Source organism: Notolabrus celidotus, chromosome 19 (genome assembly GCF_009762535.1).
Source record: "Notolabrus celidotus isolate fNotCel1 chromosome 19, fNotCel1.pri, whole genome shotgun sequence".
NCBI classification, from domain to species: domain Eukaryota; kingdom Metazoa; phylum Chordata; class Actinopteri; order Labriformes; family Labridae; genus Notolabrus; species Notolabrus celidotus.
In genome coordinates this window covers 23,682,123-23,695,290 of record NC_048290.1, presented here as the reverse complement: position 1 = coordinate 23,695,290, position 13,168 = coordinate 23,682,123, and the positions used below count along the sequence as shown (strand labels likewise).

The following is a 13,168-nucleotide window of genomic DNA, read 5'->3' as shown; positions in this document are numbered from 1 at the left end:
GGAAAAAAGTAAGTGTTGTTCCACTTATCCATTTGTTGGCATGTGTATCAAGCGTCAAGTATCAGTAAAACATTAGTTTAATGTTCTACATTTAACAGTTAACAAGAGATACCAGAAGATAATGCTAATTTCATAACATACTGTACATGCACAGAAAAAACTACCTCAGTGTGTCACACAAACAAAGAACCTCTGCATCTCTGCAATCAGTTTTCCATCAGGCTGTATAAACCATATGCAGTAACTTTGGTGTGTGCTGCAAAGAAGTCATCAGGCCTTCACTGGAGGACTCTACTGGAGAGTGATGAAAAGAAGCTGACTCCACTCCAGCAGGTGTTACGCTGTGAAAGGACGCCATAGAAACTGTAATGTGGAAAGGACAGGAAAGGGTTCTGTCAGCTAGATAGAGGTCCTGGTATGCTGGAAAAGCCTCTGTATGCCAAGAAGTTAAATGTAGAGGTGATGGCACTGTGTATGATAACACACCAGCTCTCTTGAAGCACTGGTTTAAATGTAAAAAAATACAAATTTGCTTACAGTTGTAGCTTAAAGTAGTGGAGGAAGATTGTTGGATGGATGTAGCTGAAAGTGAATGCACCATCCAAGGCATCTTTATAAATGCAGTTTATTTTTCATTCATTTGGTTCTTGTGTACAACAATTTAGTCAGATAAGTTAATTAATTAAAGATGAATATTTATTTTACATAAATTATGATATTGAATTATTGTGAGAGTCTCATTGGCTCTTGAACTCTACAGGGAGAGTGATCGAAGGGTTTCTGCACTGAGCAGCAGCATAACCTGTCCCCCCTGTGGAGTTCAGACACAGGTGGTGGAGATGTTGCCTGAGGCTGATGAGAAGATGGAGCTGATCAAAACTGTGAAGGCTGATGGTGAGATTAATGAACAAATAGTAGTAGGCTGATAAAACAGATGAGGCTGTGATGACTGCTGCAGTGATATGGAGGTTAAGGGTGTTGTAACAAATGCATGAATGATCCAGAGGGAGAGACAGCCATATTTAAAAAAGACTGTATATGATAGGCTAACAATGAGGGTGAGATGCTGTGCTTTTGGAGGTGACCTAATCAGCTGATGACTATGGGAAACATGAGTGAGCATGCATGGAGGACTGAACATTCAATGATTGAATTGAACAAGGAAAAGGCATGTGAAATATTGTCTTGCTGACTGAACTTTAACTAGAGCTCCATTCAGTGGCAGCTGTGTTAACACCAACACGAAAAGTTTGTGTTTTCACAGCTGTGGTCTGTCAGCTGTACCAAACATACAGAGTTAGCTGTTTACTTAGCTTTGTTTGAAACAAAAATGTGTATGACATGTAGGAAAATAATGCTCTCATCTGGGCAACTATGTAACTGATGAAACACAGCATACTTTTTTTCATTTAGAATTAGATGAATGTAAGCAAGGGGAAATCTTCTCCTACTACAATAGACTCATTAGACCTCTACTCTCACATTCATCCTCCAACTATTCAATTACCAGCTATTGTTAATGACAGAAGTTAGGTGTTATAAGTACAATGTACAGGGCCGCTCAGTGAAGATGATACACTGAATCATTTAGTACTTGAAGTGACACCTTGAGCTGAACATTTAGTTGTGTGCAGTGGTCTAAATCTGCCAAGCCAGCATCTGTTTTCTGCTGATTTCCTCTTTTACTCATTGAAGGCAGAACAAAATGTATCCGCAGTTTTACATTCTTTTGTTTTCCTGCATGTAATGCAAAAAAGTTTTCCTCCTCTTCCAACATTGTAGCCTTTTAATGTTTTTTCTTGTCCTCTGCATCATTTTTGTCCATCACTTCCTCTCTCGTAAACATAATCACTTTGAATATATGGCAGGTCCTGATGATATACGACGATATTGCACTGGTGGTGCAATGACAACTTACTGGCTGTGCTAGTCTGTAAATCATTTCATTTGCTGGCGGCGTGTAAGCCGAGGTACTGAAACACTGAAACATTGAAACAAAAAATGAGTCCTGGTTTTGACTTGATGTTGTATGGAGAAGAATACCTCCTAGAAAAACTAAGAAACCAAGAATGTCACAGCTATCCTCAAACCATGAATTAAAATGGTTATAAGCACTCCCTCCACAGAGTGACCCTGATGTCCCTCATGCAGTGCGAAGCAGACCAGGACAAGAACTAGCAGCCTTGGCGATAACACTTAATCTCAGGAGTAGAGTGTACTTTTGGCTGTAAACCCTGACATCTTGAACTGAAACATCCCAGACTTCCTCACATATGTTTGGGACAAGGGTCAGAGAGTTGTTTTAAACTGTAACAACTTCTTCAACACTCTTTTTACTGGATGTGATCTGAAGCCACCCTCTAAGTAGAAGCAATCTGACTCAATACAGTTATTTAGTCAACAAACAAAACCAGCTTTCACACGAACCATTAAACAACACGTTTTGACCAGAATCTTGTAATATTATCTTAGTTTCATCTACTAGAAAAACCTGGACCACAAAATGTATTGGTACCTTCTGATACCATTAGAAACCACACAAGATGCTTTACAGACGCTTACACCACCAATGAAGATAGTTAGTTGGTAGAAACGTTACCTTGTAGAGAAAGTGTTTGTATGTTATAGTATTATCTTTTAGATATTCCATATCATGAGGCTGGCTGCAGAAGTAGCAGGAACCGCACACACACACCCATTCAGAAAAGCTGATCTTTACAGCTTAGGCGGGCACCCTGCAACTTTTAGCAAGGAGGCTAAAAGCCAGCCAAAACTCCACCTCTCTGCCTCTGGCTAGGTCGACCGAAAAGTTAGGTCGAGACTGCATTTTCACTATGGCAACTACAACAATATGCTTTAAAACTATACGCTTCAGAACCCAATGAGTGACGTCATAGAGACTACGTCTATGTATTACACAGTCTATGAATTGAATCATATCTTTTCACATCTGATGGCATTGCATCACATCACATGGCATCATATAATCCCATTTTATATGGTGTCTTATCATATTGATTTTCTTAATACCTCTACATAGAGTTACATATTGAATGTGGAAAGCTGTTCTTTCTTCTGGTACCTGCTGAAATCAAGTGTCAAGAAGAAACAGGACCTAATAAAACCAGGAAATTGTTATTGGACCTGAGAAAGAAGTGGGTGATGAAATCATTAAATCCAGTCTGAGCCAGCGAGAACCTTTACACTTCAGAAGAAGCATAATGGGAATGCATATTGCAGGGGGACAACTATAATCCATTAGTCTATTCTCCTGTGTAGAGTTGCAGCTGCTCCAATACCTTTGCTTTTTTCTGGGAGTTGATAAAACTTATTACACTCAATTACACAGCTAGTTGTTTGATGTTGGAGGTTGTGTTGTGAGCCTCCAGCTGGTATCCACTGTTGTTTTACACAGGGCTGACAGTGGATTAGGTTTTGAAAATTCAGGCCTGAACTCCTCTCCTATACTTAGCTACCAGGAACATAGATTCACCACATGCTTTAACAAGATGTCCCTGTGACAGTGACAGTTAGTGCAGTTTAACAGCCTGAAGAAGGTGGCAAAGCAGGCATGTCATCGCACTGTGTAAATTGTCACACTTAAGCCCCCTGGTGTCAATGCTCCTGTGCCTGCAGTAAATTCTAAAGCCTATTGAAGTCCCATTATCCGGGGGAAGTAGCTGTACTCTGAAAAAGTGATATAATATCAAGCTGAAAAGCCTGTTGCACGACAGGAAGTAACATAACAGTGTACTGACACACTCTGGAGTACACTTCCACATCGCTGCAGCAAGGTAGCGATAAAAACTACAAAAGTCATGTGCTGTTTTATTTACTTTTACAGCTCTATCACTAATAATCTATTCATCTTAAATTCTTAAAGCCCTGCTCCTGCTCCTGCTCAAACTTACGGGCCATGTTTCTCAGTATGTGATTAAATCTGTCTACTAGCCTATCTGTCTGGACCTGATCAATACTGTTGCTGATTTAATGGACCCCCATAACTTGAGTGTGTGCAGTCTGCATAGCTGATGGGTGTACTTTAGTTGGAGACTATTTTGCAATTTAGACAAGGGGGTTTTAGTCTTACTACTAAGAATCAGCAGACTGCTCAGGCTTAATCAACTCACCCAGAGAGAAATATTCATTTCCCCTACATTTCAGAAAAGTAGTACTAAAAGTATTCTATGCATAAATGATGAACTAATCATGGGCTTGTAAATCAATATTAACACATTTACTACTTAATCCAATACAACAGATAAATAAATACTACTGCTATCTATCTATCTATCTATCTATCTATCTATCTATCTATCTATCTATCTATCTATCTAGTTTTCATGTTACATTATGCAACTGTTACATAACACCCTAAAAACACTAGAGAAAATAAGTCTACTTTCTCTTATTGACTCAGCGTCAAATAAACCACCTGTGTGTTATGCTGTGGGGTCAAATAAGAATTCTGAAGCTGCTAACAGTTTCCTCCATGCCTCTCAGTCTCAGGCTGTGTGGAGAAACTCGATTTGATTGGCTGAGGAGCGCATGAGCTCTGAGTAAAGCAAAGGATGCCTGAGTGCTCAGGCAGTGCATGGACGGATGTAAGCAAGGGACGACGGCAAGACTGGGCTTACTTTGTTATGATACGGCTTTACACATCGGAGTTGCTTTAAAACTTTAATTCACTATTTTCGTTGACGTTACATAAATATTTCGGCCATTACTCTAGAAATCAAGTGTAATGTTTTGTCTGCATGTTGTAAAATCCCTCTCTCCACCACCTCCACCTCCGTCGACACATCCTCTCAGGAGTGATGGGTTCTAAGTTGACCAGACAGAGAAGTCTCGATTTTGAAAGCAAATTGTCCAAGAGAAGACGGCAGAGGAATGACAACCAGGTGGAAAGCGAGAGAAGTAGCGACAGAAAGAGCGGCGGAGACTTCTTGTTTACCTCCCTGATGCTTAGGTCCGACAAGCTCCCGGGGATGCTGCGGAAAACCAACCTCTGCCCGTACGTCCGCCGGGTGGCCTGGATTCGGGACATCCAGCGGCTTCTCAGGGAGCAGAAGACGGAGCAGGCGGCCGAAGTGCTCAAACTGCTGAGAAAGGTAGAAGTCTAACATTACTTAACTGCGCTTAGTTTGAAAAAAACCTTTACCCTAAACATGATAATAATGGAAGAGCCCAGTTTAAATGAGGCAATAAGTTAATTTTGCGTATGAGCGCGTGGGCACAAAGTTAGCCTGGATACATGCGTAAAAAGCATTTTATCGTTTTATCTGCAAGTTAATAAAACAACTTCTTCTCTTAGTGTGCGTCTACTAGCTCTTTAAATTATGAGGAATATAAATTACAGTTTTGTTTTGTTGACAAACAATAGCTGCTAGGTTTGTCTATATTATGTAGCAAACTCAGCTCAGTTGATAGCATTCATTGGAGGCTGTCCTTCTTTTCATGTATCAGCAGGTGTCAGTGAGTTAGTCATTTTATTTTTAATTTAAAGGTTTTTATTCACCCTTTTTATATAAATGTTACCATGAAAGGAAGCCTTACTGTCAAACTGTGAAAAAAGACTTTACCCTGTCGCCTTCTGTTTATAATTCGGAGGAAAAAAGGAGAGTTTATAATGAGGTTTTAGCCTCAGTGGGTGAGAGTCTGGTCTGAATCAACCACCTGTTTGTCTGAGAGGGAAGAAAGCCAGCAAGTTCATGATGTGAATATCTAATTAGCTCCAATAAGCACTGAACACTGACTGTATTATGTGATAGCCCTTTCAAACAATGAGAGAAAAGAAGCCATAAAAGGTAAGGGTGTTTTAGTCAAATCAACATTGCTGTTTCAATGTGAAGTTTGTAATCTTGGTTAAATGTATAGATAGGCTTTATTTGTTTCTTACATATACCATACAACCCTACAGAGTCCTGGTAATGAGTTGTTTTGTTCAAGTGTATAAATCCTTGCTTAAAAGAATGGCAAGTTATTTCTGTTCTCTTTTCTGCCATTGTTCAATGTTTCCTTTTTAATGGAGGTTTTAATATGGGCGAATGTTTTAATCCACAGATCCATACAAATGAAGCCATTTAAAAAACTCAGCTGGTGCTTGTATTATGAAACAGCTATATGCCCCTGTTTACAGCATTGTGCAACGCTTCATTGTTATTAGCTTCATAGCTCCCAGCTATAGGTAAGGTAGGTTTTTATCCTCATTTTAAATCCGTTACACTTTCCCGTGTAGCACCTTCCCCAGTCTAATCCTCACTTTCTAAAGATTTATCCAAACTAGCGAGAGGGGGGGAAAAGAACAGTCTTTAGAGCTCAGCTTGAGCTTTCCTCTGCCTCCTGGTAGCTGTGCACGGATCAAAGGAGCACAGTTTTGAAGTTCATACAAAAGCAGTTGTGATCAAGAGAGCCCCTCTGTCAGGAAAACTCCCTGCCCATCTGTACGCTGCCATAGAATCAATTATACAGATGTGTGGAGATTAAAGCAGGAAACAATGCTGAGGAAAAGCTGTGGGTGTCTGCATTGTAGACAGATTTGTAGGTATCACATCTCTTGTGCTCTGAAGAAAGCCTTAAACTTATTTGTAAACATTCATATTCATATTTGTGAGAAGCAGGGGGGATATGACTCATGCATAGCTTCCTTTAAGACCTCAATATGTCTGTCCAGGTTTATTAAAGCACTCTTGCAGTTTGTGATATCTCATAAGAAAGATCAACTTGTGCATTTGTTGGTCGTGAGCAGGGGCAGCTCTTCCTTGTAGCTCCGCATTTAAACTGCTCACGAAGCACCAATGCTCTCTCCATCCCTCACCGAGGTGAAGCCTGCGAACTGCTTCTGTTGTATGTTGTTGGGGCCGGAGCCAAGTGTCTGACTAACAATACTCGAGCAGGGAAAAGAACTGGCAGGAGATTTCTTGTTGTTGCTCTTGCCTTTTCCTCTCAGAGACGGATGGATTTGCAGATAATCACCTTGAGATGATGGATGCTAGAACATGTCTCTTTAGAGGAAGTCATTACGAAGACGAACCAATAACATCAACCCCCACCCGGTATCTACATCCCATATCAGCCTTCTGGGCCATTAAGTTAATTAGTTTGGGATTTTCTAGATATTCATTAGTAAACAAAGAATCAGCAACTACTCATATCAAGTATGCTCCACAACATGAGCACTTAGTAACCAATGTGCAGTCATGGAGAAGAGACTAATTAAGGTGGTCTCTGTAGCGTATGAACAACCTTTCTGAAGTCTGAGGTCACTTTCCTCAACATGTGCTACTTGTTTGAGTAATTCATCTTGAGTAACTTCTGGTCAGATCTTGTGCCAACTAAATCATATTCTTCATACAGTAATGTAGGTTTGAAAGAAGTATGGTTTCTGGTCCTAGGATTTTGGTAGGGTTTAAAATACAGAGGATTTAAACATGTTAATGTTAACATATACATGAAGGCTTGATACAGAGGCGGATCCAGAGGGGTTGCTGTAATCCTAAAAAATTCTAAAATCCCCAAATCCTAAACTATGGCTGGTTATTTCCCTTGTCAGAGGGTGGACTTTGTGAGAATGAACTATTTTAGCTGTATTGAAACTGGCAGCTAGTAGCTTTCTTTGAATTTCAATGTGGCACATTTTCTTTTTTCAGTACTCTCACTTTTCAATTCCTATTAGTATCTTCTTTTTAAGTCCTGTAGTAGCCAAGAAGATCAGAATGTTGCCACACTGCACAAGTTTTCAAAATGAAACAGGATTACAACATCTGTTTTGTATGCTCTTAGTGCGAGATGTGAAGCTTCTGCCTCTTGTGTTACAAGGGACCATTGTCAGTTTTTTAAACACAAAAAAAGCAAAAATTCCTCAATAATGAAAAGACTGACTAGGGACTTACAAAATAAATTGATATCACTCTTGTGTCTGTCAGGTACGAGCACAACCAGTTAGCTTAGCTTAGCATAATGGCCAGAAATAGCAGGAAACAGTTACACTGCAAAAACTGAAATTTAAGTAAGATTGAATATCTCAGATAAGGGTGAAATGTTCTTATTTTTTGCCTGATAAGATCGTTTTTCTCACTAAGCAGTTCTGATGTTAGAGTGTTTCACTTGTTTTGAGTGTTTTGGTCCTAAATGATCTCTGTAAGATATTACAGCTTGTTACTGAGATTTTATGACCTATATTGAGTAATATATGCTTGCAACTAGAATATCAACTGTTACAAAGTTGTTTCATCAACACTCACAAGTATAAAACTGCTTTTTCAAAGTAATCACTTTGTTGGTTTCAAGAAATGTAATGCCTATTGCATGTCATTATGTCAAGATAGTGTCACTTGGGCGTGGATTTAGCCTAATGGTTAAGATGCACAAAGTGATTGGCCCCGTTTCGAATCCAGCCTGTGGCGTCTTTCCCGTATGTCATTCCCCCACTTTCCTGCACTATCCACTGTCCTCTCCTCTGCAAATAAAGGTGTAAAAGCCCCACAAAAAAATCAAAAAGAAAGATGGAAGATTAGTATTTACTTCATTTAAGAATATTTTTCAACATATTGAGAATAGAAGTGTCATATTTTTTTATTTATTTCAAGAGAAATGCACTTGTTATTAGTAAAATACACTTATTTTAAGGTATTTCTGGGTTCATTTAGGTTAGATATTTCTACTTGTTTTAGAAAGTCTTGCCAGGCCAAATTTTCTTGTTCTGTTGGCAGATAATTTTGCTTAGTTTAAGTAATATACCCCCATTTTTTCTATTTTTCGAAGGCTGGCGTTTTGCAAAGTAGCTTGAGTCTTTATGGTATGCTAAGCTAACCTGCCCTCAGCCATAGTTAAACCCACGGACATAAGAGTGGTACCTATCTTCTCAACACACTTTCAGCCCCACTAAAAAACAATGAGACAATCCACTCAAATGTCTGACTGTTATAAGTTGGAAAAAGATGAGCTCCTGGTGTATTTGCCATAAACTGAAATTATTTGAATATTTGGGAACCTGAAAGGTCATGTTCTTTGGAACACCGTGTTTCAGGTTTGTAGGTACAGCATTAACGTCACAAAATATGAAAACGTCTGTGCTGGAGTTCAATATGTAATTCAAACTCTTAACTTTAGAGATTCAGCTACTAGATTGTGAATTATACTTCAACAGTGCAGATTTAGGATTTTTTTTAAAGATCCCCCTTTCTGCTGACATATTTACCCCAAGCATTTGTCTCTGTGTCTTCAGGAAAACAGCATTTCGCTATTTTTGTTACAACCATTAAACTTTGGCTTTTAGAGAATTGCTTAAAGGTCACAAAAAATTCAGTAAGAAGTGAAAAAATAAAGGTAAACAAAACTGGATTTAGAAGCTCCGTCACCTGACAGTTGTGTCAAGTTGCGTTCTCTAAAGCAGGAAACTGTGGGACTAGATTTGTCACACTGTGCAATAAACTTAATTGGATTCTAATGAACTGCATGTGTGGGATGACATTCTGCGTTTGCGGAGCACATCGGTTCATTCAGACGTTTTTTGACAAGGCAGACATCAGATTAGATATGCAGCTCTCACAAAGACATATGTAGCGAGATCTGAAGGCAAAAATAGGAAGACATTTCATGCTTTTATGATCAGGATCAGTCAAATTAATCCCATGGATCAGATATTTTAAAAATGGGCTTCATCTCAGCTGTGAATCCCACTCATAGCTGCACAAAAACAGTTCTATCAAACGCTGCAGCTGCTTAAGACACATCATCATCATCATAAAATAATCTTCAAATTACTCTGTGCATCCATTTAAGGACACATGTGGTGCCTTCTGTCTCACTAAATGAGCTCTTATTGACGCGGGAGCTGGTCTGGAGGATAGTCCAGCGTCAGGGAATCCCACAGAGCTTGGCTGTGATAAATCAAGCCAAAAGCTGGAGGAGGAGAAAGTGCTGATGGGAGTTTTCCTCTTTGCTTCCACTGTGCCCCGAAGTATTAGAGCTGTCAAAGCGTGTAGAGCGTGTTTTACACAGCCTCAACCTCCAGCCGGCTATTTGAAAAAGCTATTCAGTTCAAATAAAGCTGACCTCTTCAGCTCCACGGCTTCTGGTTGCTCACTTGAACATGACAGAAAGCACACATCGCTTGAAGCAAGAGGTCCAGTGGAACATGTTTGTTGTGCCTCTTTATAGAGTAGCCGCATTTAAGTTGTGCTGAATGCTGGAAATCATCTTTTAACAGTTGTTTTGGATTAGGTAGAATTATGCCTTAGAGTAAGAGATTTTCTTTGACGTTCTTTCCCCTTTCAAACCTTTCATCTTCTCATCATTTTGTTTCATGTATTCAGTTTTGTGTCCTGCATTTTTTTTGTGCCGTGTGTGTGAGTGTGTATTTGTATGTGGGTATCTTCCCTGAAAAGGCGGGGGATGCCGCATGCTGCTGAGTCTATTTGATGTGTCTGAAAATGTTAGGTCTTAAACTGTCTGGTAATGACATGTCAGCACTCAAAGCATTACCTGAGGATGCAGCTTCTATATATTTACATTACTCTTAAATCAAAGCAGCCAGAGGATGATGCAGATAACATGTTTCACCCCAGCTCCCTGTTATATTTAACTGTTCAGTATTGCACTCAGCCTTTTACTGAGTTCTGAAAATGGAAGGGAGAGGGCTGAAGTGCATTTAACTGGAACCAAAAGGTGTTTTTCCCCGGTGATTAAGGTTTGAGTTTTTGTGGAAATTATTGAATCTCCTGCGAGAGAACTACAAACCAAACCTGCAAATGTGATTAGAGGAAGCAAAGGAGTTTTAGTCTTTTAGTGATCTGAGGACAGAAAGGAACAAGATTTCGTCTCAGATTATTAACGTACGTGCCCACACATATATGTAGGAACACACACACACACACACACACACACACACACACACACACACACACACACAGTAATGTATACACTTGATGTTAACACCCATTTCCATATCAGCTGCAGTGTGATAAGAGAGCAAGATGGAAGGGGATTACTATCAGAGCTAATAGAAAGTGATAATCTACTTTCATTAAACTATCCATGAAATGTCTCTTGAATATTAAATTAAGCTTCTGTACGCATGTTTTAATCAAACTAATCTATGAGTCTCTTCCTTACATGTAAGTTAAATGAGTCACTTCCCTCTCTTTCATTCCACTGCAGGATCTGGGACTCCAGGGAACGTCACTCAATGACATTTTGTACAAGAACGCAGCTTTCCTCAACCTGGTGGACCCCATTTCCCATGAGCTGCTGCTCAGTCTCGCCCGAGACCTGCAGTGTCCCAAAAAGGTAAAAACCTGGACTGATCCAGTTTTATTTATGTTTTCAACTGTTACATTCATGAATTATGAAACAACAGCTCTTTGTTCCAAACACAACAGATCTCATTCAGATTCATTAACGAGAACAAGGACCTGAGAGGCGAGCTGCAACGTGTCTGCATTTATTAGCCATGCATAAGTGCATGTGTCACATTGTTGTCATGCTGTAGTCATGCTGCTGCCATGCTGTTGTCTCAATGTTGTGACAACAATGAAGTGTCAGTTTGCTTTTGTTGAGACACGAGAAAAGATGCTATGAAGAATGGAATATTATAGTTTAAGTGTTTAGAAATTAGCACATTGGACCGCTGCACAGCCCCTATGTGTCTCTGCAATGTGTTTAGCATCAGATGACGTATTAACTTTTACATAAGAGCATCCTGTAGACTATTGACAGGTGCACCAAACGTGACTGGATCATATTTAAAAGGGGAAAGGTGAGAGACCCAGCAAATTTTTTTTATATATATTTATCCTGTAGGAAATTATTTTACAGTTGGATCCTTCATTAATATCTTTCTCACGCCTGTGTGTGAAAGTGCTAAATTAGTGGCAGTAGCAGCTGCAGATAAAAAAGCATGGCTTTTGACAAAGTGGAAAAATCCTCCTATAATTTTCTACTCACCAACATTTTATCTCAATCTTCGACATACATAAACCAGAGTGTAAACAGCATCATTTGTTTTGGTAAACAGGGCTGTTTAATGGGCTATTTTTTGCACAGTCACACACATCCACTCATATTAAATTAGTAAGTTGTATTAAGTGTACAGTACAGAACTCATCCTTTTACTAATTTCCTTGCAGTATGATCTTTGGTTTTAGATGTTGCTACAGAGAGTACAGAGTGGACACATGCATGCCCCGGACAGGTGAGGGGTGAGTTGAAAGGCTGAAGGGAGACTCTGGGTCAAGGTTTGACTCTGCAGTGGCACCATGTGGTTTGTCGTCCCTGCTGCTCCTGTGCTCTCTCAGCTCGCTTGCAAACAGGCCGCAGCTGTGCTCTAGACCTGCAGGTGCATGGGATTATCTGCCATGGCTGCTTCATGCTGGAAAGTGTGGGCAGATGCCCAGCAGTGGTCAGACTGGAGTTGACAGGGCCAGGGACTTGGCCAGGGACTCAGAGGGTTGTGGCATTGGCACTAACACTGATAGTGCTTTGAGGGATCTAACAGGTGGCAGGTGGCCAGTGGGATCAGACTTGAGACGATTGTGCTGCTGGAGTCCAGTGGGTGCTGTGAAGTCAATGGTGTCCTCGGCTGCAAAATCCTCTTACTGTTTTAAGAGACTGTAAAAAAAAGATATAAGAGAGGGAAAGAGATGAAGAAATTGTCTTTTGGCTGAAGGGAGGGCAGCCTGAGCAGGGTGGGTTTATTGTTTTTTCTGGTCCTATGTGAAGAGCTCCTTTCAGCCTTCCTTTTTAATCATAGACTGTCTATCACAAGGGGCCGTAACCACTGAGACGTCACTCATGGGCTGCTATTTTTAAAGGCACAAGTTTGGCTTTCCCCCTCAAGGAATGAGAGGTTGAAGCTGTAGATGAATGAGGGTTAGCCTACACCTAGCTATTAGCTAACGCTAAGCTATGAGCCATGACTATGCTCACCACACATCAACTTTTATCCATATGTCAACACCCTATACATCTTCAACAGTCCCTTAATTGCACTATATAATTCTTGTGATCTTTAAAGGCACAGTGTGTAGTAATTAGCAGCATTTAGCAGAAAAGACTTGTTAGAAATGAAACAATATTCACAAGTATGTTTAAATTAGTGTATATCAACTGACTATAAAAAACATGTGTTTTAGTTAACTATGAATGAGCCTGTTATATCCACGTGAAC

General features: G+C 39.9%; 1 protein-coding gene across 1 annotated transcript in view; it reads left to right on the top strand.

The window, feature by feature from the left end:
- The first annotated feature begins 4,524 nt into the window (after nt 1-4,524).
- Nucleotides 4,525-13,168, top strand: part of lrrc75bb (leucine rich repeat containing 75Bb) — a 33,806-nt gene continuing 25,162 nt past the window's right edge. Inside the window, exons 1-2 of the mRNA XM_034709926.1 lie at nt 4,525-5,111; nt 11,161-11,289. Of these exons, the coding sequence (XP_034565817.1) occupies nt 4,818-5,111; nt 11,161-11,289 (423 nt within the window). The 5' untranslated portion in view covers nt 4,525-4,817. The remainder of the gene's footprint in view (nt 5,112-11,160; nt 11,290-13,168) is intronic.